The 25769-nt window shown below is 43.0% G+C and overlaps 1 protein-coding gene across 3 annotated transcripts in view; it reads right to left on the reverse strand.

Moving 5' to 3' along the window:
* The window catches only part of Tmem245 (transmembrane protein 245), a 117195-nt gene extending 91820 nt beyond the window's left edge, over positions 1 to 25375 (reverse strand). For all 3 annotated transcript variants that reach the window (XM_045153847.1, XM_045153839.1, XM_045153841.1), the window contains exons 1-3: positions 24797 to 25375; positions 12130 to 12247; positions 10233 to 10334 (exon numbers count right to left, since the gene is read on the reverse strand). In XM_045153847.1, coding sequence (XP_045009782.1) covers positions 10233 to 10334; positions 12130 to 12247; positions 24797 to 25375 — 799 coding nt within the window. The remainder of the gene's footprint in view (positions 1 to 10232; positions 10335 to 12129; positions 12248 to 24796) is intronic.
* Positions 25376 to 25769: the final 394 nt, after the last annotated feature.

A 25769-nucleotide genomic window follows, 5' to 3' on the forward strand; every position in this document is an offset into this window, starting at 1 on the left:
CACACTGGCTTAAGTCTTAGCTCTACCAATGTGATTACAAGCAAGTCAATCTCTGGAATCCAGTGTCTTCATCTGTAAAAGGAGGTATCAGCTCTTTGGAGGGAATGGGTTTCTAAAGACAGTACATGTAAAAGCACTTCAAAGTTCTTAGCAATTGGTAAACACTTGAACATTTTCCCCCTACATGATGTGAGACTTCCAGGTAACACCACCTAAGAGTACCCCAGATCCAAGATAAAAAAAAAAAAAATACCACTAAGGCCCCTGGGTTTGGAAAGAACTGTTGAAACTAACCCAGCCATGACCCATAAGAGTTTCAAAGTCTAGAAAGTAAACAAACCCACGTTTTGAATTCTTATGAAATCCAGAGACCTAGTTCTGAGTCTAAGTGACCCTTGGATGACACAGCTCCTGTGACACAGTGCCGGCCACCAATCTCCAGAGCAGGTGAGGAAGGACTTGATGCACGCGCGGCTGTGGCAGCGCACCTGGCAGTCTTGCATCGGACTGCGTTACAGTGAAATCCGCAGGAGGGCACTGCCCCCGAGCACAGGGACACGCTCAACTACGAGCGGGGCAGCGTGAGCTCTGACTTATAGAGGAACAAGGTACGAGGACAGGAAAAAATATTCAAAATTTTACAAAAACGCATTTAAAAGATTGTATGATGAGAATCAGACTAAAGACTTGGAAAAGTATACTAAGATCAAGAATAACTTTTACTGAGTTAAAAATAAAAACAAAAAACTGGAAACCAACATTGCCAAATCTGCTCTGAACATTTATTGTGTCCCTGTGGCATTCTTTTTGGCAACAATCAAGAATACAAAACAAGCCGGGCGTGGTGGTGCACTCCTTTAATCCCAGCACTCGTGAGGCAGAGGTAGGAGGATCAACATGAGTTCGAGGCCACCCTGAGACTCCATAGTGAATTCCAGGTCAGCCTGAGCCAGAGTGAGACCCTACCTTGAAAAACCAAAAAAAAAAAAAAAAAAAAAAAAGAATACAAAACAAGAAAGCTGGTTGGCATGGCAGCGCACCACTAATCTGGAGAAGATAAGAAGTTTTTCTAGACCTACATAACTGACAACCATAACTGAGAGGTAAGTAGTGAGATGTTTGGGTTCACTTCTCTTCGGAGAAAAATAATTGACCTTGGTCTGCCTATTCTCCACACTCAAAACTTGGATCTCAGAATTCTTATTCTCATACTTCTCCATACTTCCATAACCAGATGACTAAACTATCCAAGTCTGCAGGTGCTCTGGTGCACATCCTCCTTTACGTAATCTCTAGATTGCTTACTGTAACTAATAAAATGCAAATCTAGTAGCTGTATTCCTCATTGTGTAGGGAAAGTGACAAGAGAGTCTGTACATATTCAATGCAGATGTCATGTTTTCCCCCAGTACCTTCCATCTTTAGTTGGCTGAAACCACAAACAGGGAAATTATGAACACACAGAGCTGACTGTACTTAAGCCCAGACCAGAGTGGTTGGAAGGGAAGCCAACCCAGAGAGAGGATAAAAGGGGGAGCGGGCAGTGAGTCACTCACAGGCAGGAAAAGGAAGGAGGCGGTGAAACTGGCCAGAGGATCAAGCAGAACTCACCAAGCATTGCATACCAGTCGACCAAACGGGAAGGTCTGATAGCTAACCACTGAGGGTAAAAAAGACAGCAAAATATAAAATAAAACCTTGCACATCTTCCACTGAAAAAGAGTTATATAACTAAGGTTTTTTTATTTCAAGGAATCATCTTAAACTGAAAACATTATTATTTTTAGAAACACAGAAATCTTAGCAACTAAAGCACTTGCCTATGAAGCCTAAGGACCCAGGTTCGGGTCCCTAGTACCCATGTAAGCCAGACGCATTAGGTGGTGCATGTGTCTGGAGTTAGCATGCATTGAGTAGAGGCCCTGGCATGCCCTTTCTCTCTATCTGCCTCTTCCTCTCTCTCTCAAATAAACAAACAAACAAAATATTTTTTAAATAAAAATAAAGAAAAGAAAAAAAGGGGGGCTGGAGAGCTGGCTTAGTGGTTAAGCACTAGCCTGTGAAGCCTAAGGACCCCGGTTCGAGGCTCAATTCCCCAGGACCCATGTTAGCCAGATACACAAAGGGGTGCATGTGTCTTGAGTTCATGTGCAGAGGCTGGAGACCCTGTGTGCCCATTCTCTCTCTCTCTCTCTCTTCCTTTCTCTCTATGTCTGTTGCTCTCAGATAAATAAAATATGAACAAAAAAATTTTAAACAAAGAAAAGAAAAAAAGGGAAAAAAGAAAAAGAGAAGATTAGACCTGAAAACTAAAAAACTACCAGCAGGGCATCGTGGTGCACCAGTACTTGGGATGCTGAGGTTGGAGGCTCACCATGACTTCCAGGTCAGCCTGAGCTAGAATAAGATCCTATCATAAAAAAAAAAAAATTAAATAAAAATTTAAAAAAAAAAATCAAAGCTACCAAATAAAATAACCCACAGAATGGGAGAAAACATTTGTAAATCATGTTTCTAATAAGTTTCGATGGTATATAAAGAGTTCCTAATACTCAACATCAGAAGGCAAACAAAGCAATTTTTCAACTACAAAGATTATGAACAGATATTTCTCCAAAGAGATAAACAAATGTCCAGTAGACACATGAAAAGATTCTTACCATCATTCATCATTAGAAAACTTCAGATCAAGGGCTGGAGAGATGGCTTAGCGGTTAAGCGCTTGCCTGTGAAGCCTAAGGACCCCGGTTCGAGGCTCGGTTCCCCAGGTCCCACGTTAGCCAGATGCACAAGAGGGCGCACGCGTCTGGAGTTCGTTTGCAGAGGCTGGAAGCCCTGGCGCGCCCATTCTCTCTCTCTCCCTCTACCTGTCTTTCTCTCTGTGTCTGTCACTCTCAAATAAATAAATAAAAAATTAAAAAAAAAAAAAAGAAAATTTCAGATCAAAACCACAGTAAGGATGGCTCAGCAATTAAAGGCACTTGTTTGCAAAGCTACTGATGGCCCAGGTTTGATTCATCAGTACCCATATAATGCCAGAGCAAAAAGTGGCACATGCATCTGAAGTTTATTTGCAGTAGCAGGAGGCCTTGGGGCACCCATTCTCTCTTTCCCTCTCTTATCTCTCACTGTCTTCCTCAAATAAATATTAGGAAGAAAAAAAACTACAGTAAGCAGTCCCCCCGCCGCATTTCTCCTTGGCTCCCTCTCTGTGCTTACAAATAAAAAAGATGGAGAGATGGTTTGGCAATTAAGGAAGTTGCCTGCAAAGCCTAAGAACTCACATTTCAATCTCCAGGTCCCACATAAACAGATGCAGTGATACAAGCGTACAATGTTGCACATGTGCACAAGGGGGCATGCGTGTCTGGAGTCTGTTTGCAGTGGCCAGAGGAAATGGAGTGCCTATTCTCTCTCTTCATTCTCAAATAAAAATAAAAATAAAAATTTTTAAAAAAACATTTGTTAGCCCTAAAAAAGAGGTGAAACTTGAATTCATATCAGAGTGCCATCCTTTGCTGCTGGCAGAGTTACTGGGACAAGGAGATAAACGATGAATTCCAGAATTTGTCATGTGCTAAAGGTGTTGTCCCTCAGAAACAGACATCTGATGAGAATGACCAAGTGGGTGTCAAAATAACTGGCCTCTTCTATGCTTACCAGGTTGCCCAGGGAAACCCTCAGGAAATCCTGACACAGGTAAAGCAGCGCCAACAGCAGAAGGTCTGCAAAGTCGACAGCCTCAGTTGCAGCAAGAGCTAAAGCTCGGCCAACGGCCCACCTCAGAGGCAGATGCCAACCCAAAGAGACTGCTTAACCAACAGACAGGTGCTCACCACCCAGAAGCGCATGCACAGGACTTTACCCAGCCAGTTGTTTCTGAGGACAAGGAACTTTTGTCTCTGAGAATGCATACTTTATGCTCTCTAAAATGACACCCAGCTTAAAAATAGTAATTAGTAATAACAGCAACAGGAGGGAGCAAAGAGAAGAGCTCTGTACTTTGTGGTCTCAAAGGACAACACATATTCTAATTTTCCTTAATATTCTTTCAGAATGCCAGAAATTGGCTAAATGATACATTCATTAAATTCCTCAAATACATTAAAAATAGATTGCTAGTAAATCCTCTTGTTAAAATTGGATCAGAATAGAATTATAATAGGAACTTAAATGTTAGGCCTTTAGACTAGAAACTGTCATGTTGTTCTTAATCTAACACTAGCATGAATAACCTAAGGGAACTGCTGATGGTATTGGCAGGGGAATTAAACACGCACTTTTACTCAACTACCTCACACATTCAGTAATACAGTGAAAGCAAAACTGTTCCTTTTTAAATAAATTTGATATACTTTCTAAGATAAAAGTCTAACCATTTTTATTAAGACTAAATCTAAGAGGCCAGGCATGGTGGCGCACGCCTTTAATCCTAGCACTTGGGAGGCAGAGGTAGGAGGATCTCTGTGAGTTTGAGGCTACCGAGACTACATTGTGAATTCCAGGTCATCCTGAGCTAGAGTGAGTCCCTACTTCAAAAAACCAAAAAATAAAAAATAAAAGACATAAATAAATCTAGGGCTGGAGAAATGGCTTAGCAGTCAAGGAGCTTGCCTAGGAAGCCTAAGAACTCAGGTTGGCATCTCCAGATCCCATGTAGCCAGATGTACAGTGACGCAAGCACACAATATCACACATGCACCACAAGGGGGCGCATGTGTTTGGAGTTCATTAGCTGCATCTCAAGGCCCTGGCACAACCATTTTCTCTTTCTCCCTTTGCTTCTTTCTCTCTTAAAAAAAAGAAAGAAAAAAATCTAAACTTTAATGGCTACCACTTAACAGGCAACTAATTGAAAATAGGAATTTTACTTCTAGCTGGTGACAATAAAACTGGAAAATTAATTTTATATTTTTTGAGGCTTTTGATAGTTATTAGTTGGAAAAGCCAATAAACAAAGACACAAAGCAGTGCCTGTATTTGGAGAGGAGCAGTATCAGATTCCTTAGTTTATAGCTGAGAAAGTTTTTGATGGCACTAACAGAGCAAAGCTGTAGCAGGCAGTTTTGAGATGACTGGTTTAAGAGGTTTCAGATTTCTGGAGTTTTGTTTGGCTATGTGCTTGAATGCATGAATGCTTTGGGCTTTTTGACCATCGCTACCTAAAGAAAGCACACTGATGAAGAAATGTAGGATTTAAACAGGCAAAAAGCAAGCTTGAGCTTGTCTTGCGGGATGCTTAGGGAGCCAGTATATGTCAGACCAGCTAACAGGCCTCCGCTGGAGCAGACTAGGACAGTCAGATGGAATGGCCATGTTCAAAGGCAACACAAAACACAAAGCTGCACCTTCCTGTGCACAGCACTGTCTCGGGCCTCACTAAGCTGTTGTGAAGATTTTGAAGCAACAGATGTGTTGGAATCCACCTAAAACATTACACAGACTGCAGCAGGATTTCTGTATATCCTGCAAACAGTTATTTGACAGTAAGTCAAAAGATCAATGATGCAACAAAACCATTTTGGGACTATAGTTTGGATGATTATGAAAACATCAGATATTTGACATTGAACTTTTTGCCCCATGTTTAATGTGGTGGGATGGTTTCTAAGGCCATGTTGCTTTCTGAATTATTCATAACATGGTCACAGTCACATGATATTGATCTGAAGACATTATATAACCTTTTCAAAATCATTTTAGGGCTGGAGATACATGGCTCCAGCAGTTAAAGGTGCTTGCTTACAAACCTAATGACCCAGGGTTTGATACATACGTACCCAAGTAAAGCCAGATACATAAACTGGCACATGCATCTGGAGTTTGTCTGCACTGGCAAGAGGCCCTGGTGTGCCCATTCTCTCAAATAAATAACATTACTGTGGTGGTTTGACTCAGCTGTTCCCCATAAACTTAGGTGTTCTGAATGCTAGATTCCCAGCTGATGGAGATTTGAGAATCAACGCCTGCTGGAGACAGTGTACTGTTGGGGGCAGTCTTATAGGTGTTATAGCCAGTTTCCCAGTATGTGGCATACTCTCCTGTTGCTCTGGTCCACCTTATGTTGGCCAGGGGATGATATCCACCTCTGCTCATGCCATCATTTTCCCTGCCATCATGGAGCTTCCCCTCGAGCCTGTAAGCCAAAATAAACCTCTTTTTTCCCACAAGCTGCTTTTAGTTGGGTGATTTCTACCAGCAATGTGAACCTGACTGCAACAGTAAAGTGGTACCAAGAGTGGGGCTGCTGCTAGGCACCTAACTGTGGCTTTCATTTTTTGTAGCTCATTTTAAAGAGGAATGTGGAAGGATTTGAAACCTTGCCCTAAGAGACACCTTGCAGCACTGTAAATACAGCTTGATGGACTATTCTACTCAGAGTTGAAGTACCTGAATGCAGTATGAACTATGGACTGCGAGGTTTGGCTTATGAGGGTGAGGAAGAGCTTTGCCTGGACTGGGCTAGCAGTTTGTGTGGGAAGCTTGCTCTTATGCCTGGGTCCTGAGAAGTTGTGCAGGGTTGCTTTGCGTAGAAATGAACTGGTATGAGCAGAGAAAGATGGCACAGATAAAAAGAAAAATCTTTGGGTGAATTGTTGACCATTCAGCTGCAATTGAGAGATTACAACCTTTGAGATTGGGCCAGCTGACCTGCGCTGGGGCAACAGGAAAAATGTGGATTCTTTTGAAGGGATCTGAGTGCTCAAGGAATGTCCTGTTCTTCAAAGTTTGTTTTACTCCTCCCTGGATTAACAAATTGGCACCCTACCTGGTATTGTGGAGTATAAGAAATGCAGGAAAGAGAGGGTCTTGAGTTTGCAACATGGTCTTGTGTTTTGGAAATGGCCATGGGCAGTGTATAACAGGTTTGCTGGTTGCCTGCATGAAGACCCCATGAGGCCATGAGGATGAACCATGGATTGCAGTGGAGACCCAGTGGAGATGCCGGGACCACAAGATGGCTGCTGAGGAAAGCTGCCGGCCCCAGATGAAGTTTTCCAGGTCTGTGAGTAGCCTAGCTAGAAGGGTGGAATTGGAATCCCAGAGACTTGTTGCTGGCTAGAATTAATCAGACTTGGAAAGTTGTCACTGACTAGAGTTGTTGGACTTGAAGCTACAGAGTTTGATGTTTGCCCTGGTTGTTTTAAGTCTTGTATTAGTTGAATGTTTCTCTGCTATGCCCAATGCCATCTTTTGCAGAGTGAATGTTTATTCTGTGCCATTATGGGTTTTGGGGGTATGTTTTGGTATTATGGCTCAGTTAAAAGATCTTGGACTATGGGAATGTATGAACATATTGGAATTGATAAAAATTATGGGGACTCTTAAAGTCATACTGAATGCATTGTATTTCATATAATGTATGGACATTAGTTTATGGGGGTCAGGGGCTGAATGTCATGGTTTGATTCAGGTGTCCCCCAAAACCAGGTAGTCTGAATGCTAGGTTGCCAGCTGATGGACATTTGGGAATTAACGCCTGCTGGAGGCAGTGTATAGTTGCAGCAGGCTTATGGGTATTGTAGCCAGTTTCCCCTTGCCAGTGTTGGGCACACTCTCCTGTTGCTATTGTCCACCTCATGTTGGCCAAGGGGTGATGGCCACCCTCTACTCATGCCATTGTTTTCCCTGCCATCATGGAGCTTCCCCCTCGAGCCTGTGAGCCAAAATAAATCTCTTTTTTCCCACAAGCTGCTCTTGGTTGGATGATTTCTACCAGCAATGCGAACATGAGTGCAACAATTACAAATAAATAAGAATCATTTTTGACTCATTTGGATTTCAAGATTAATTTCTACAAAGACTAAGCATTCTTGTAAATCAGCATGTCATTTAGATATCTGAAAATGTTTTCAGAAAACCAGTCTAATTTGTAGTTTAGCCACAAAGTACCCCTTTTTTTAACCACTGGATTCGCCAGCCATTTGTATTTTTTGCTAAAGAAAAAAAGTTTTTTTTTTTTTTCCTGCTTGGATTTCAGGTGAGATGTGTTTAAGGCCAGAGCTGTTCCTCAATATTTGATTTTCAGTACTTGATAAAAAAAAAATTTTTTTTTAAAAAAACCCTGATGGGTGCTGCATATACACCTGCTGGTTTAAGTTCTGCCATGTTTTACTTCTAGGCTTTTCGTGTGGCCAACCATGCTTCACTTTTACATAAGCATTGCAAATTTGGTGTACCTTGCATGAAGAATTCTTTGCATTTTGTACTCTCTCTCTGAGTCTACAATGTGCCCTAAAAGCAGCTTTGATTTCCAGATACCTTGATACAGAATCAAGGTTTTCATTATTAGTTTTAAAAAAAAGTTTTTAAGGTGGGCAGGAGGAAGATGTCTCAGCAGCTAAAGGTGCTTACTTGCAAAGCCTGCTGGTCAGGGTGTGCGTTCCTAGTACCCATGTAAAACCACATGAACAAAGTGGTGCAGGAGTTTGTTTGCAGTGGCAAGCGGACCTGGCTGGCTGGCTCTCTCTTACTCTCTATTTTTGCAATAAATTTTAATTTTTTTAAATATATACAGTTTTAAAAACACAGTAAGGAGCCAGGAGTGATGGCACATACCTTTAGTTTCAGCACTAGAGAGAATGAAGAATGACTGCCATGAGGTCAAGGCCAGCCTGGACTACAGAGTGAGTCAGACCCTGTCTCACTTAATAAAAAAATAAAAAAAAAAAAATTAGGGATGTACAGATGAGTTAGTAGTTAAGGCAGTTGCCTGCGAAGCCTAAGGACCAAGGTTCAATTCTCCAGATCCCACATAAGCCAGATGCACATGGTGGCACATGCATATATGGAGTTCGTCTGCAGTGGCTAGAGGCCCTGCACACCCATCCCCCAATCTCTAATAAATAAATATTAAAAAAACTACACTGGCGATTATCAAAAATGGCAAATAGGAAGACGGGCGTGGTGGCACATGCCTTTAATCTCAGCACTTGGGACGCAGAGGTAGGAGGATTGCCATGAGTTGGAGGCCACCCTGAGACTACATGGTGAATTCCAGGTCAGCCTGAGCTAGAGTGAAACCTTACCTTAAAAAAAAAAAAAAAAGCAAATAGGTAGCCGGGCACGGTGACACATGCCTTCAAATCCTAGCACTCTGAGTTTGAAGCTAACCCTGAGGGTGCATAGTGAATTCCAGGTCAGCCTGGGCTAAAGGGAGACCCTATCTCAAAAAAAAAAAAAAAAAAGGCAAATAATAAGTATCAGCAAGAGTGATGTGGAGAAACTAGAATCTTCAGTCACTGCAGATAAGAATGCAAAATGATGCAGCAGCAATGGAAAATAGCTAGGTTGTTCCTGAGGAAGTTAAATATAGAATGACCATGACCCAGTAACTGTACTCCAAGGTAAATATCCAGAAGACTTGAAAATGGTACAAATGTACTAGAACATCATGTGGTACCCAAGGAGCAAGATTTATGTTTTTATGTATCAGTTAAAATATAAATATTTAATTTTTTAAAAGAATTTTAGAAAACTAAAAATGGGTAAACTATATCTTGTTCATGAATGTTCAGAGCAGCATTTTTCACAAGACTCAAAAGGTGGAAATAACCCAAATATCTGTCAAAGAACGAATGTATAAACAAAATGCAGCATATCTATATGGAAAAAAGGAATGAAGTGCCAGCGTGGTGGCATACACCTTTACTCCCAGCACTCAGGAGGCAGAGGTAGGAGGATGGCCATGAGTTCAAAGCCACCTTGAGGCTACATAGTGAATTCCAGGCCAGCCTGGGCTAGAGTGAAAGCCTACCTCAAAAAAAAAAAAAAAAGGAATGAAGTATTGATAGATACTGTAGTGATAGTTACACAATCATGGGAATATACTAACTGCTATTTTAAAATAGTTGATAGGAGTCAGGCATGGTGGCGCACACCTTTAATCCCAGCACTAGGAAGACAGAGGTAGGAGGATCACCATGAGTTCGAGGCTACCCTGAGACGACATAATTGAATTCCAGGTCAGCTTGAACTAGAGTGAGACCCTACCTCAAAAACAAAAAAAAGTTGATAGGAATTAAACTGCAATACAAGATATGTAAAAAGAATATGGCTTAAATCTAACATTTTTATAAAATAACTTTAATAATTTAAAAAAATTCTTTTTGCTTAGGAAGTACTACAATTATTTTAAATGCACAGAGATATGATTTCACCATGCTGTTTTTGGAAGGCTGTCTTCCAAAGCACTTCCAGAATTGATATTCATAGCATGCTTTATTTCTTACCAGCAGACTCTTTCCCGTTGTATTTTTCATAGAGGGTCCCCACAGACATCAGGAACACAATAACCAGGAACACAGGGATTCTCCATGAACCGGCCAGTGAGGCTGGAAATTGTTAAGAATGCACATTTTTAGTGAAGGAAGAACCAAAAGTTGTTTTCAAAAGGCTCAGTTTGTAAACTCACAGAATAATTTGCTATACATGCTAATTAAGAAATTGCTTCACAGGGAAAAAAATGTCTTCAAAAGACTATTAGACAGATAAACTTTGACTGAGCAACTCAAGAGTTCATCCGTATGCTCTGTGGCCCCTGTCTAAAGGGTCAAGTATGTGCCAGCCTACATTTAGTGGGTTCTATCACCCAGGGAATCCGGCCTATTGTAAAGCACACCAGGGGTATAAGATCATCAGAAATTCAACTCACCCATTTGGTCCCACAATGGACAGAATCAAAGACCCCAAAGTCATGATGCAGTTTTCTAATTGGGCTTCAACTCTTTCTCCAAAAAAGAACTCAACCCAAAAGAACACAGCAAAACTTCAGTGTATGCTCCCCAGTGAGCAGAGCAGATACTAAGGTAGGACCAAGAGTCAGGTCCCTATCTCTAAGCCTTTTCCTGTCCTTATCTGGTGAGTGGACAAACCTGCCTGCCTTCCACCTCAGCCTTGTACAAATTCAGAGTGAGTCACCTCGCAGGAGGCAATCTGGCACACACATCCACGCATTCTAACTCAGCAAACCTTTCTTCAACAGCAGACTCTTAATCACAGACATTTTCAATCAAGTGGTTTGGTGGCTGTTTAAAAGTAGCTCTCAAAACTACTGTAGGTGGCTGGAAAGAAGGCTTAGTGGTTAAAGCATCTGCCTGCAAAACCAGAGGATCCCGGTTTGACTCCCCAGGACACACATAAGCCAGATGCACCAGGGGGCACATACATCTGGAGTTCATTTACAATGGCTAGAGGCCCTGGCATGCCTATTTTTCCTCTCTCTCTCTCTCTCTCTCAAATAAATAAATAAATAAAAATATACTAAAAAATAATGGTGGCACACGCCGTTAATATCCTAGCACTCAGGAGGCAGAGGTAGGAGAATCACCATGAGGTAGAGGCCACCCTGAGACTAATTCCAGGTCAGCCTGAGCTAGAGTCAGACCCTATCTCAAAAAACCAAAAACACTATTGTATGCAAGCTACAGCTCTGGGTTCTGAACCTGATATTCCATCAACTTGGACTTGGAAATAAGAGTCCCAACCATAGCTACCATGCTGAAAGGGAAAAAAAAAAAAAAAAAAGCACTCAACATCCCAACAGCCACCCAGCTAACAGGGCATGGTTTCACATAACAATAATCATGAGACTCTGTGTAGCTGTGGATGTCCAACAGTGAACTGTCTCTGTAGCACTTCACAGCTCTGCTGTCTCCCCTCATGGTTTAAACCACTCTTTCATAGGGCAGACAGTACTTCAAATCTTGAATGAAGCCCTCATAACTCACCTCCTCCCACAGACCTGTCCCAGGGCCTCCTCTTATCCAGAGCAACCACCCCCTGGTCCCTTCAGCTACATGACAGCCAGAGCATCTCTTGCTCTTGGCTACTTATCCAGCTCCTCCACAAGCACACAAGCAAAATGACCATGATGGTCAAGGGAGAGCCACTTCTTAAGACGTCAAAAAACAGGACTTTATTTTAAAAAAAGAGAGCATTTCATATAACTAAATGGCCAACATTTTATGCACATCATTTTCACTAAAGATTAAAGTATAACATTTACTAAGGATTATGTTAAAGAATCTTAAATGCAACATAAACACTACAAAGAGCTCATTCAGTCAGCCTCTGCTGACCTTAAACTAAGAATTGTTTCTTTCAAAATCAAAGTAAAATGGAACCCACCTAAATGAAAAAGCAGTATTATCCAGACAGGAATTGAAATTGCTCTCAAGTAGCGCTCTGTGCTTGCATTCCACTTGAATGAAACCGTCAACACATAACCAACCACCAATGTCCAGATCTTAAAGGAAATACAAACACAGCTGTAAACTGTTGACAATAAATGAACATACAATATACAGTATCTACAAGCATCTATATCACCTATGTACTCTAGACAAAGTAACATGCCTAGGTCTTCCTCTCCCATTTAGATAAGTATTTTTTAAATAAACAGGCATTTGAAATCTCATACAGTGATGTGTAAATATATAACATATTGTGTTAGGACATACTCAAATGGAAACCCCTTTAACATATAAAACACATAAAATAGGGCTGGAGGAATGAATAGTTTAGTGGTTAAGGCATTTGCCTGCAAAGTCAAAGGACCCCGGTTCAATTCCCCAGGGCCCATGTTGGTCAGATGCACAAGGGGTACATGGGTCTAGGTAGGGTTCACTTGCAATGGCTGGAGGCCCTGGCATGCCCATTCTCGATTTCTCTCTGCCTCTTCCTCTCTCTCTCAATTAAATAAATTATTTCTTTAAAAAATCCTATTGTAGCTTATAAAATGTTTGTTACTATAGGAGGAATCTTTTTTAAAACTAGGATGCAGATAGCTAGTGTGGTGTGACCCTGCTGAGACACTGTAGGTGACAGGTGGTTAGAACCTACCCCAAAGGCGTGTACTAGTTGAGGTCTGAGTGTAACGACATCACCAAGGGAAAAAGACCTGAACACAGAAGCGCCAGTAGAGGAGGCCACCTCAGCTGCCCCTAGCTGAAAGCTAACTGACTACCACCTACGTATCACAGACACCTGTGTCACCTACACACACACTCTCCTAATTTTTTTATGAGAAAGAGAGAATTGGCACTCCAGGGCCTCTAGCAATCGAACTCCAGATATACGTGCCACCTTGTGTACATGTGCAACCATGAGCACTTATGTCACCTTGTGCATCTGGCTTACATGGGATCTAGAGAATTGAACCTGAGTCCTTAGGCTTCACAGGCAAGTGCCTTAACTGTTAAACCATCTCTCCAGCCCAGAAATTTTTATTTTAATAGAGCTTACAAAGAACAAATCCGAACACTACCTATTAAAATAAGTCTAAAAACATAAAACTCAAGTTTGACAAGAACCATGGGGGGGGAACAAATTAAGACAAAAAAATGACTTCAAGATACAATTCAGAGCATGAAAAAATAATAGGATTACCACAAAAGACAGAGGCAAAAAATATTGTGATATCAAAAAAATAATAATAATCTTCTGATGTTAAAGCATTCAAAGTTTCTGACTTAAGACTACAGATTTGGAATTTATCCTAACAAAATAATGACATATTCTGAAAAAGACTTTAATTTAATTTTGTTTTGTTTTTTGTTTTTCAAGGTAGTCTTGCTCTAGCCCAGGTTGACCTAGAATTCACTATGCAGTCTCAAGGTGGCCTCGAACTCACAGCAATCCTTCTACCTCTGCCTCCCAGCTGCTGGGATAAAAGGTATGTACCACCACGCCCAGCTCACCTGAAAAAGCTTTAAATCTAAAGAAACTCATCAAAAAGTAGCCTTAAGAACAGAAGCAAGGCAACTGCCTAAAAGGGTAGTGAGCAGGAAATGATTAACCACGAATGGTTCACGCAATGAAGTGTTTCACGATCATTACAATTATTTAAAACAGACTACACACGTGACTACTAGAGCATCCTGTGCTATCATACCTGTAGCCAACATTCAATGCTTTTTTTTAATATTTTATTTTTATTTATTTGACAGAGAAAGGAGGAGAGAGAGAATGGATGCACCAGGGCCTCCAGCTACTGCAAACAAACACCAAGACGTGCGCACCCCCTTGTGCATCTGGCTAACATGGGTCCTGGAGAACTGAACCTGGGTCCTTTGGCTTTGCAGGCAAACGCCTGAACTGCTAAGCCATCCCTCCAGCCCCCAACATTGAATTCTTTATGTAAAAGTTAAGTAAGGGGGATACAGAGATGGCTTAGTGGTTAAAATGCTTGCCTGCGAAAGTTCAATTTCCCAGTACCCACATAAACCAGATGAACATGGTAGCATACGTGTCCGGGGTTCATCTGCAGTGGCTAGAGGCCCTGGCATATTCTCTCTTTCTCTCCATCTCCCCCACAATAAATAAATAAAAATTAAAAAATAAGGACATCTACCTCATTAGTATGCCAATTTGCTTTCATATTTAACAAGTGGTAAGACTGCATCTATAACAAAGAATGACTTTTGTTTTAAGATATGTTGTCACATAGTCCAGGCTGGCCTCAAACTGACTATGTTGATAAGAATAACCCTAAACTTTTTTAAAAATATTTTTTATTTGAAAGAGAGAGAGAATGGGCATGCCAGGGCCTTTAGCCACTGCAAACAAACTTCAGATGCATGTGCCACTATGTACATCTGACTTATGCAGGTACTGGGGAATCAAACCTATGTCCGTAGGCTTTGCAGACAATCGCCTTAACTGCTAAGCCATTTCTCCAGCCCAACACTGAACTTTTGATCCTCCAGCCTCTACCTCCTAAGTGCTGGAATTATAGGCATAAGCCCCCACACTTGGTTTTATGTGGTGCTAGGATTGAACCCAGGGCTTAGTGAATGCTAGGCAAGCACTATACCAACTGAGGTACATTCATAGCTCTAAACAATTGTTTTCAAGTGTGTTTATTACTTATTTTCAGTAAATATTTGATCTGTGTACCTATTTTATATGTCTACATACCTGGTGTCACATAAAACTTTCTCAGGTGAAAAGGCAGTACTAGAAAAAACGCTTAAATCCTTGACTAGAAGGCATACTAATCCAACTCACATATTATTATTTTTTTAAAAAAACTGGAAAGAGTCAATTAAAAGCTGAGATGAGTGGGCTGGGGAAATTGCTTAGTGGTTACGGTGTTTGTCTGTGAAGCCTAAGGATCTCAGTTTGATTCCCGAGGACCCACATAAGCCAGATGCACAGGGGGGCACATGCGTCTGGAGTTCATCTGCAGTGGCTGCAGGCCCTGGCATGCTCATTCTCTCTTTCTCTCTCTCTCAAATAAAAAAATAAAATATATTTTTTTAAAAACTGAGATGAGGGACTGAAGAGATGGTTCAGCAGTTAAAGGCACTTGACTATAAAGCCTGATAGCCCAGATTTGATTCCCTAGTACCTATGTAAACCCATATGCAAAAAGAGGCACATGTATCTTGAGTTCTTTTGCAGTGGCAGGAGATCCTGGTGGCCTCATACTCATTCTGTCTGTCTCTGCTCTTTGAAATAAAGATTAAAAGTGAAAAAAAAAAATGAGATGACCTATAATGATTCAGAAAGATAGTACACAGCTAGCTCTGTAAACTACTAAAATTAGGATTAAATTTAATGGAGAGAAACACAAAGTAGTACTTTTAGATTTACAATTCCACTGACGGGCCAGGGAGATGGCTCACTGGTTAAAGGCACTCACTGAGCAAGCCTAGCGACCAGAGTTCAAGTCCCCAGAGTCCACATAAGGCCAAATACAAGTAGTATTCAAGTCTGTGATCTCAACACACATATGGCAATGGGACAATGGGACAGAGTCAGGAGAATCCCTAAGCTCCTGGACTAGCTAGCCTGGCATTCACAGTAGCAAACACAAGAGATCCTGTCTCAAACAAGGTAGCAGGTAAGAACTGACACCCCAAAGCTGTTCTCTGGCTTCCACACATACACCGTGGCACAGTGTGCCCATAAATTCACACACACACACACACAAAGCAAACTTCACTGCATAAGGAAGGAATGGGAAGAGAGCTCCCTACAGTGCTTCTCGAGTTCAGTAAGACTCTGAGACAAGCACCTCTTTATATAAAAATGTACCAGCACCCCCAAACGACATGAATAAGAAAATTAGGAGTAATAAAGCAAAATTACACCATAAGCTATAGATGGGGGGGCTCTTTTGATAGTTATCTTCAAATAAAAGGAGATGTAATCTGGAAAGGGGCAAATAACCTAATTTTGTGATGATTCCAGAGCAGAAATACTAGATGGAAATCAAAAGGCAACATTATGAGGATGGAAAGATTAGGGGCAGTGAAGTGCAGCCCACTGAGCGTACGTGAGGACCCGAGACAGCCCAAGTTCAAATTTCCAAAACCCACGTAACTAGCTGGACCATACATGGCTGTAACCAGGTCCTGCGGGAAGTGAAGACTAAAGAATCACTGGGGCTTGTGAGCTGCAAGCTCTGGAATCACGAGAGACTCAAGACTCAAGGAGAAGGAGAGGGAGGCGGAAGACGACAAAGTTCTCCGGTTGCTGCAGGCAAGGCCACAGGGTGAGGCAGGCTAGAGCTCGGCATCAGTACATACCCCACCACACACACTTTGCGTATGCAAAACAAAGCGACATATTTCAACTCAACATAACAACAAAATTTCCAAAGAATCTCTAGCTATTGAATAAGAAAATAAGCAGCCAGTATCCATGTAAGTCCAGCTGCACAAAGTGGCACATGTGTGTGGGGTTTGTTTGCAGTGAGGAGGCCCTGCGAGCCCACACACTCTCATCCTCAAATAAACAAACAAGTAGGACCATAGACTAAAGTGGAGATATGTGTCTTTTCTAGTTCAGCTACTTTCTGAAGGCAGTCTCTCCTACTTCCTCATTCCCATCTCCCTGGCCCGTCAGTGGAACTGTAAATCTAAAAGCACTATTTTGTGTTTCTCTCCATTAAATTTAATCCTAATTTTAATAGTTCACAGAGCTAGCCATGCACTATCTTTCTGAATCATTAGAGGTCATCTCATTTTTTTTCAATTTTAAGTATTTATTTCAGAGAGCAGAGAGAGAGAGAGCGGAGAGACTGCCTTCAGAAAATTAAACTCAGTCCTGCAGACTTTGTAAGCAAGGGCCTGACTGCTCAACAATCTCTCCTCAGCCCATCTATGATTCTTTTTTTTAAATAGTTTTTTATTTTATTTTATTTTATTTTATTTTATTTTGAGAGTGACAGACACAGAGAGAAAGACAGATAGAGGGAAAGAGAGAGAATGGGCGCGCCAGGGCTTCCAGCCTCTGCAAACGAACTCCAGACGCATGTGCCCCCCTTGTGCATCTGGCTAACGTGGTACCTGGGGAACCGAGCCTCGAACCGGGGTCCTTAGGCTTCACAGGCAAGCGCTTAACCGCTAAGCCATCTCTCCAGCCCCCATCTATGATTCTTTTAAGTCAATTTTCAAGAACTTTGGGCTCTTATCTGTATGTACAAGGAATTTGTATCACCTGCAAAGGAAGACCAGACAGCACAGTTGAAATGTGTAAGAGAAATTTGCAGTCCAAAGACAAGTGTGTACTTTCATCTAGTAAACTGGAAACAGATTACTTTAGTTTAAATTATTTTAGCTTAAAAAAAATTAAGCTATTCATCAGGGTATGGTGCATGCCTTTAGTCCCACAGGCTGAGGTAGGGGGATCTCCATGAGTTCATGGCCAGCCTGGGGCTACAAAGTGAGTTTCTGGTTAAGCTGGACTAGAATGAGACCCTGACTTGAAAAAAAAAAAAAAAGAAGTAAACAGATAATAAAATAATTATTCAATTCACTCCCCAATTCCACTTTCAGGGATGTTTGCAGAAGTACTTCAGTATGCAGAGAAACATCAAATATGCATGGTCACACTTTACAATACAAAAAAAGTTGATAACTCAAATGTTACTTAATAGGAAAAGTTCAAACAAATGCTCTCTAAAACAGTTTCAGACTTTCAAAAATGTGACGAATACCTATATTCAAAAACACAGTATAAATGCATGCATGTATAAATTTATAGTGGTAAAAATATACTCAACAAGAAACGTTAAAAGCCAGGCATGGTGGCACAAGCCTTTAATCCCAGCACTTGGGAGGCAGAGGTAGATCACTGTGAGTTCAAGGGCAGCCTGAGTGGGCTAGAGTGAGACCCTACCTTGAAAAAAAAAAAGTTAAGAACCAATCTTTAGGGTCTAGGAAGATGGCTGCATGGGTGATGTGCTTGCTACAGAATAAGGATGTGAATTCTAATCCCCCAACATTAGATAAAAACGCTGGACACGGTGACATGTGCCTATAATACCAGCACAAGGGAGGGAGGCAGAAATAAAGAATCCTTCGGGCTCAATGGCTAGCTAGTCCAGCTGAATTGGTGAGCACAAGGTTCCGGGATAAACTGTCTCAAAAATAATGGAGTCATCAGACACCCAGAGAAACTCTGTCCTCCACACCTAAACGTACAAAGGTGCATATATGTCCATACACACATATCTGTCCACACACAAGCATGCATATATACATACCACATAATGCACACAAAAATAAATCTAAAAACACTTAGGGCTGAAAAGATGGTTCAGAGGTTAAGGCTGAGTTCAAGTCACCTTTAGACATGTAAAGCCATCTTAACCTCCCCAGTGCTGGAATTACAGATGCACACAGGGCTTTGATGGGGGCATTATGCACAATTCCTCATGTTTACATAACAAATACTCTACCAACTAAACCATCTACACAGCACCGGCTTAAAGGGTTTTTAAAAGTATTTTCAAGATTCACAGAATTAACAGTTCAAAAGATACAGCCATTTATAAAAATACTTTAGAGTTTATAATAAACATTGTGATAATACAACTGCCAATGGTTACAACTGCTTATTACCTCTAAATTTTTGTTAGAATACTCTTTAGACAATCTGTCAGTAACACTTTGTAAAAGTTAACTGGACAAAAATATATTGTAACAGTACTTTTTAAAAAGCATGTCTATAAGGGTTAACAAGGAAAGAGGTCTGCAACAGTAGGACTGTATTTATGGTAGCCTGTTTTGTGCTTTAAAAAAAAGTGAAAAACCAAAACTCTATGCTTAATATATTCACATAGGCTTAGAAATAAATTCAGTGAACAACAGTGACATCTGTGTGGTGGGAGTGATTGCACAGAAAGGAGACGACTTACTTTACCACATAAACTTCCAAAGCTTCTGAAACTGTTCTTGCTTTTTTCTAAACACTGAGAGACTTTACTGGATTAAGAGAAAGAAAGAGAAGTACAGAGAGCCCCTGCCATGAGGTAGGGTGCAAAGCGCACCCTGTGACCCAAACTAGGGTATTTATAGATTCTGAATGGGGGCTGAGCTAACCAGCCATGTTGCCAAGTTTTGTTCAATTGTTCTTGATATTAAAAGCATGGCTCACTAGGCATGGTGACGCTCACCTTTAATTCCATCATTCAGGAAGCAGAGGTAGGAGGACCGCCATGAGTTCGAGGCCAGCCTAAGACTACAAAGTGAATTCCGAGTCAGCGTGAGCTAGACCAAGACCCTACCTCGAAAAACCAAAAAAAAAAAAAAAAAAAAGAAGCATGTCTTAAGTTTTTTACATCACTCGATGTGCTTTAACTTGTATTTGTACAGTCACATTTCATGCACATTTGTTTTTAGAGGATAGGGCTGCTTTGTAGTACTGGGGATTAAACCAGGACCTCACATATGCAAACAAGGGCTCTATCATTGAGCTCTCTCCTCCAGCCTTTCAACACAACTTCTAGTTTCAGACCCCTTAAGAGTGGTATCTTGCATTTCATCACAGATGAGGAAGGAGGGCATGAGACCCTCACCCCTCCCTGAGGAGTTATTCTACAGTGGGTAGCCACTGGTTAAGGTGCATGTATTCTGGTTAAAAAAAAAACAACACCCATGCTCAAGCAGGTAACCCTAATTCAGTGGGTCACACAGACACAAGGAGGAAAAAAAAAAAAAAAAGACATCAACATAGAAAAGGAATTAGTTGGGGAGGAGGGGCTCAGTGAAAGAGTGACAGGGAAAGGGAACAGGAGAGGTAATGGGAGGGAAGTATGATCAAAATACAGTACATACATATATACATGTAGAAAATTGTCCTTGTGATTTATTTGCGCATGCGTGTAGGTGTGTGCGTGCATGTACACAGGCGTGTCAGGGTCTTTTGCAGCTGCAGAATGAACACACGTCAGTCTTTACACTGGTGGCTGGGGAGCTGAAGCAAGGCCAGCAAGCTCTACAAGCAAGCTCCTTTAAGCTCCACAGCCCCTAAAATTGTCAACGAAAAATAAGAATGGTATTATATTTCCTTTTGAGACAAGATTTCATTATGTAGCCCAGGCTGCCCTCAAACTCCAAATCCTCAGTCATCCAAGTACTAAAATTACAAGCACGTGCCACCATGCCTCCTGACAAGTGTGCTTTATTCCCTAACACAGTCAACTTTGCCTTTTACCTTCTGGGCAAACCTGTTCTTGCCAGACATAGATCACTGAACCACATCTGGGTCACAGGGCAGACGTTTCCACATTTGTCTTCTTTATCATACAGTGTCCTTTTTTTTCTCTTTTTGGTGTTTTAAGGTAGGGTCTCACTATAGCTCAGGTTCACCTGAAATAAATTTACTATGTATTCTCAGGGTGGCATTGAACTCACGGTGATCCTCCTAGCTCTGCCTCCCAAGTGCTGGGATTAAAGGCGTGAGCCACCACGTGCGGCATGCTGTGTCCTTTCTAAAACACACCATGCAGTTCTCTTACAGCACCCAATGTGTTTATGGAGATAAGACTGCGGAAAATTTGGCAGCACTTATTTGGCACTTGAAGCCAAGCAATCACATTTTCCTCGCATGTGACACAGTTTACTTCACATAGTATACTTTCTGTTAAGTAATTTAGTAACTACAATGTTACTTGGAGACTGCCTTTTACACGTCATCTGGGCATTAACTGGAAAATTTTGGTTGTTTCGGCTGTGGGTTTTGTTGGTGGTGGCCTCAAACTCAGCGAGCCTCTTCCCCCTGCCTCCCAGGTGCTGTCATTAAAGGTGTGCACCACCATGCCCAGCTTTGTTTTTCCAAAATACCTTCCTAAGGCTTTTTACGAGACAATATAACAGACTTCCTCTGAAGTTCTGGATTTATGGGACCAGCAATGGCTTCAAGTATTTCATTCTCTTTTAAAATAGCTTACTTGTAGCTTGAAAACTGTTCTTGTCATATTGCTTTTAAGAGTCAGGGATTTTTAGAATGTAAGAGTCGAAGGAAGGGTAGGACTCCTTACAATGTGCTCCTCCAGACATAAAATGGCCTGGATATCCATGACCTCACAGTGCCTGACACTACCTACACAAGACCATCATAAGAGGAGGATAAGACCATGACATCAAAATAAAAGAGAGACTGATTGAAATGGGGAGGGGATATAATGGAGAATGGAATTTCAAAGAGGAAAGTGGGTGGGGGAGGGTATTACCATGGGATACTTTTTATAATCATGGAAAATGTTAATAAAAATTGAGAAAAAATAAATAAATAAAACAATTTTTGCTGGGCATGACAGTGCCCATCTTTAATCCCAGCATTTGGGAGGCAGGGGTAGGAGGACTGCCATCAGTTTGAAGCTACTCTGAGATTACATAGTGAATTCCAGGTCATCCTGTACTAAAGTGAAACCCTACCTTGAAAAACAACAACAACAAAAAATTATAACTTACTGGAGAGATGGGCATGCCAGGGCCTCTCACCACTACATATGAACTCTAAATGTATGTGCCACTTTGTGCATCTGGCTTTATGTGGGCACCTGCCTACACATGCAAGGCTCTCATCAGCACTTCTAGGTGAAGGCCTCCCATTTCCCTAGCACACAGCACCCCAGTTACTCCACCTGCCACCCCCAAGCACTGCTCCACCGTAATCACAACAACCTAGAGGATCTCCTTTCAGATTTAGCCCTCAGACCGTTCCCAAATCACTTCCAATTCAATCCTACTGTCCCTCTTATCTTCTCTTAAAAAATATTTTATTATTTGCATGCAGGAGGGGTAGAGAGTATGAGCATGCCAGGCATCCAGGCACTGCAAACAAACTCCAGACACATGCACCACTTTATGCATCTGGCTCTACATGGGTATTGGAGATTTGAACCCGGGCTGTCAGACTTTGCAAATATGTGCCTTTAACCACTGAGCCATCTCTCCAGTCCTGTTATGTTTAGGGTGTGTGTGTGTGTTTTAACTCTTTTCTCATCTCTGTGGTCTCAACAGCTGAGTTAGAAGCTTATTTAAAGGCATTAACTAGGGGCCTCTAGATGTAGCTCAGTGGTAGCATTTACCACATGCTCAGCATTTACAAGGCCTTGGGTTCAAGTCCCCATACCACCATAAAGAAGTCACAAATTGGCTTGACTTTCCTTCCAAATCTATCAGTCTTGGCCCTTCCATTGTACACATCATCCACACCCAGTAAGTGAAATACAAACATGAGGGCTAATCTTCAGTCGAGATGCTCAAAACCAGGCACTAGTTACAGGTGCTCAACTGCTAGACTTTCCACTGAGTATCTGAGGGACAAGCAGAAGTATCTCACAGGCCCCAGATCATGCCAACTTGCCTGTGCATTCAACTTCTCCCTCTAGTTCATACCACACACTATTCATGTACGGCAGGTCTTTCACTCTGAATTTACTGTAGCTTGATGGATATGTTACTTGGGTACTTTCTATACTTGGAATGTTAGCAGAATTTGTAAATATTGAAAAATTTGAATTTCTTGAGAATAAGAAAACATAACATACTCATTAGCACACAGTAGTTTGACTTCTATCTAACTGAGCTGTGTAACAACAGAACAGCAATGAACATGGCTGATTCTTAAAATGAACAATAGGACTGGAGGTATATACTATCTCTTGTGTTTGATCTTCAAGAGAGCTAAAAACAAAAACTTTAAAAATTGTTTTGGCTTTTTCTTTGGGTGGGGGGAGTAGGGTCTCACTCTAGCTAATTCACTATGTAGTCTCGGGGTGGCCTTGAACTCACAGCCATCCACCTACCTCTGTCTCCCAAGTTGTGCACAAACTACGATTAACTTTGCAGTAGCCACTCTCTGTGCCTGTGGCCTATATCTAGTGATGAATGAACATCTAACTTTGTGTGCATCAATTCTACCAGAACATGCATGAAAGCCCTGGGCTCATCCTTGGCACAAAGAACAAAGTATGATTGTATGCAATTAAATGTACCTCAAAACAGGGCTTGCATCTCATCATTAAAAAAACAGAAAAGCCAGGTGTGGTGGCGCACACCTTTAATCCCAGCACTCGGGAGGCAGAGGTAGGAGGACTGCCGTGAGTTCGAGGCCAACTTGAGACTCCATAGTGAATTCCAGGTCAACCTGAGCTAGAGTGAGACCCTACCTCGAAAAAACAAAACAAAACAAAACAAAGAAAGAAAGACAAGATTCCCTCACAAAGACCCAGTACCTAACATACTTCAACCAACTAGAACTGAGAGGTCATATTGAAGAAGGAGTTCTGGGATCAATTACCACTATACCAATAACCTCTGACATGTTAAAACCCTACTTAACCAAAAAAAAAAAAGGAAACTATTCTGCAACTTAAACGATATCAAGGTACAGTGAACATTTTTTTTTAATTTTTATTTATTTATTTATTTGAGAGCGACAGAGACAGAGAGAAAGACAGGTAGAAGGAGAGAGAGAGAATGGGCGCGCCAGGGCCTCCGGCCTCTGCAAACGAACTCCAGACGCATGCGCCCCCTTGTGCATCTGGCTAACGTGGGACCTGGGGAAGCGAGCCTCGAACCGGGGTCCTTAGGCTTCACAGGCAAGCGCATAACCTCTAAGCCATCTCTCCAGCCCTACAGTGAACATTTTTTCACTTACAAAAAGTGAATAAAATTATTTTCAACAGAACCAGAAGTGTGTGAAAGCCTGCGTGTGCACATGTGCTGGCCCTCAGGCGCAATAGGTATGCCTTACCTCCAGCCCCTGTGGTGGTTTATTGATCAACATTCTGAAGCATTAAATAACCAGTTAACAATCCCCAGCAAAAACAGACAGGCACGCAATATAGTCTGGAGGCAGGCAATGCGTCTCTAAGGTTATCTTTGAAATTCCTTCCACTTCTAAAGTTCCCTGAATTCCGCAGAATCAACTAGGGTGATCCAAGCATTCCACATACACCTCTCCAGCCAATCCAGCGCAGTGATCCAGGCGCGAGGGGGTGCATAAGGTCGCCACACAATAAAAGGAGTTCCCCGAGAAGTGTGGGTGAGAGGAAGAGGCCCAGACGTTCATCACCCACAAACTATACTAACAGGACCCGAACTCTTCCTCTTGAGACACGGCTGGCCGGTGACGAAAGCTTTTGCTTTCGAACTGGAGCAATCTGAGTTGGCCGGTCCTTTGCCCCCTAGTGAATGGCCTGGTAAACAGGCACTTAACCTGCAGGATGCCAAGTTGGAATCCCTCGGGCGCCCCTCCAGCTCTGACACCAGCTGCGCAGCAGTGAGGATGACCGGGGCCATCCCTCCCACCCCCACGCTCTGACAGCGCTCTCTGCCCAGGGGTACCGCTTAAGCGGGCCTCGCAGCGGAGAGCGCGGTTTCAAATCACAGCCGCCCCTGGAAGAAAGTGCGCCAACTTTCCCAACCCGAGGCGGAGCGCAGCTCGCTCGGGGCACGACTGGGGGAACCTTTAGCCATCCCTGACACGCTGACCTCGGGCGCACTGATCCCCCCCATCCCCCGAGGCCGGCCGCCGCTCCGCCCGCACTCACCCACAGGCTGCTGAAGTAGTCCAGCCCGCGGCAGATGAGCGCGCCCGCGTGCGCCAGCAGCACCTGCACGCCCAGGTAGCTGCCCAGGCAGTAGAGGCCGTAGAGCAGCGGGCAGCCCGCGCCCAGCAGCAGCAACAGGCGGCGGCGGCGCAGCGCCTGCTCGCCCAGGGCCTCCACGCCGTAGTCGGCGAAGCAGAGCGGCAGCAGCAGCGCGGCCAGCACGATGGGCGTGTGCGCGCGGTGCAGGCGCCGCAGCCAGTGGCGGCCGAGGCGCGTGAGCGAGCTCTTGAAGGGGTGCAGGAAGGTGCCGCACAGCACGGCCCAGAGCAGCGGCCGCAGGAAGGCCTCGAGGATGAAGTACACGAGCACCGCGGCGCCGCAGCACAGGCACACGAACAGCACCGCCCCGGTGTTGTAGAAGGCCTGCTTGATGGGTTTGTCAAAGCGCAGCGCCAACGCCGCCGTCCGCGGGGTCTCGCCCACGCCGCAGCCCGCTACTGCTGCACGCGAGGCCCGGGGCTCCGGTCGGGGTGAGTCCTGAGGGCTGGGCGCCTCGGCACGGACGCCGAGGTCGGCCATCGCGCTACCGCAGCCGCCGCCGCCGCCGCCGCCGCCGCCGCCGCCGCCGCCGCCGCGGCCGAGAGGCGGTCCAGAGAGCCGGCAAAGAGCGCGGGCGGAGGCGGGCGGCGTCGCGCGGCCTTGTGGGCTTTGTAGTTCCCTGTTCAGTCGCTGAGCGCTCGCGAGACTCGAGGAAAACTACAAGTCCCAGGAAGCGTAGCGTGAGCTCCGCCTCCGGACCCATGGGTGCCCCTCAGGCAACAAGTTTGTGGGAGGGGGCGTGGGGGGAGTCTAAGAAAAAAAAAAAGATTTAAAGTTACTTTCCCTTCTTGAGTTTGATGACAATTTTTCCCGAGGCAGGATGACGAAAGGGAAGTTACTTTCTCAGATGGGAAATACTAAATACTTCTAAAAC

Source organism: Jaculus jaculus, chromosome 1 (assembly GCF_020740685.1).
Source record: "Jaculus jaculus isolate mJacJac1 chromosome 1, mJacJac1.mat.Y.cur, whole genome shotgun sequence".
Taxonomy (NCBI): domain Eukaryota; kingdom Metazoa; phylum Chordata; class Mammalia; order Rodentia; family Dipodidae; genus Jaculus; species Jaculus jaculus.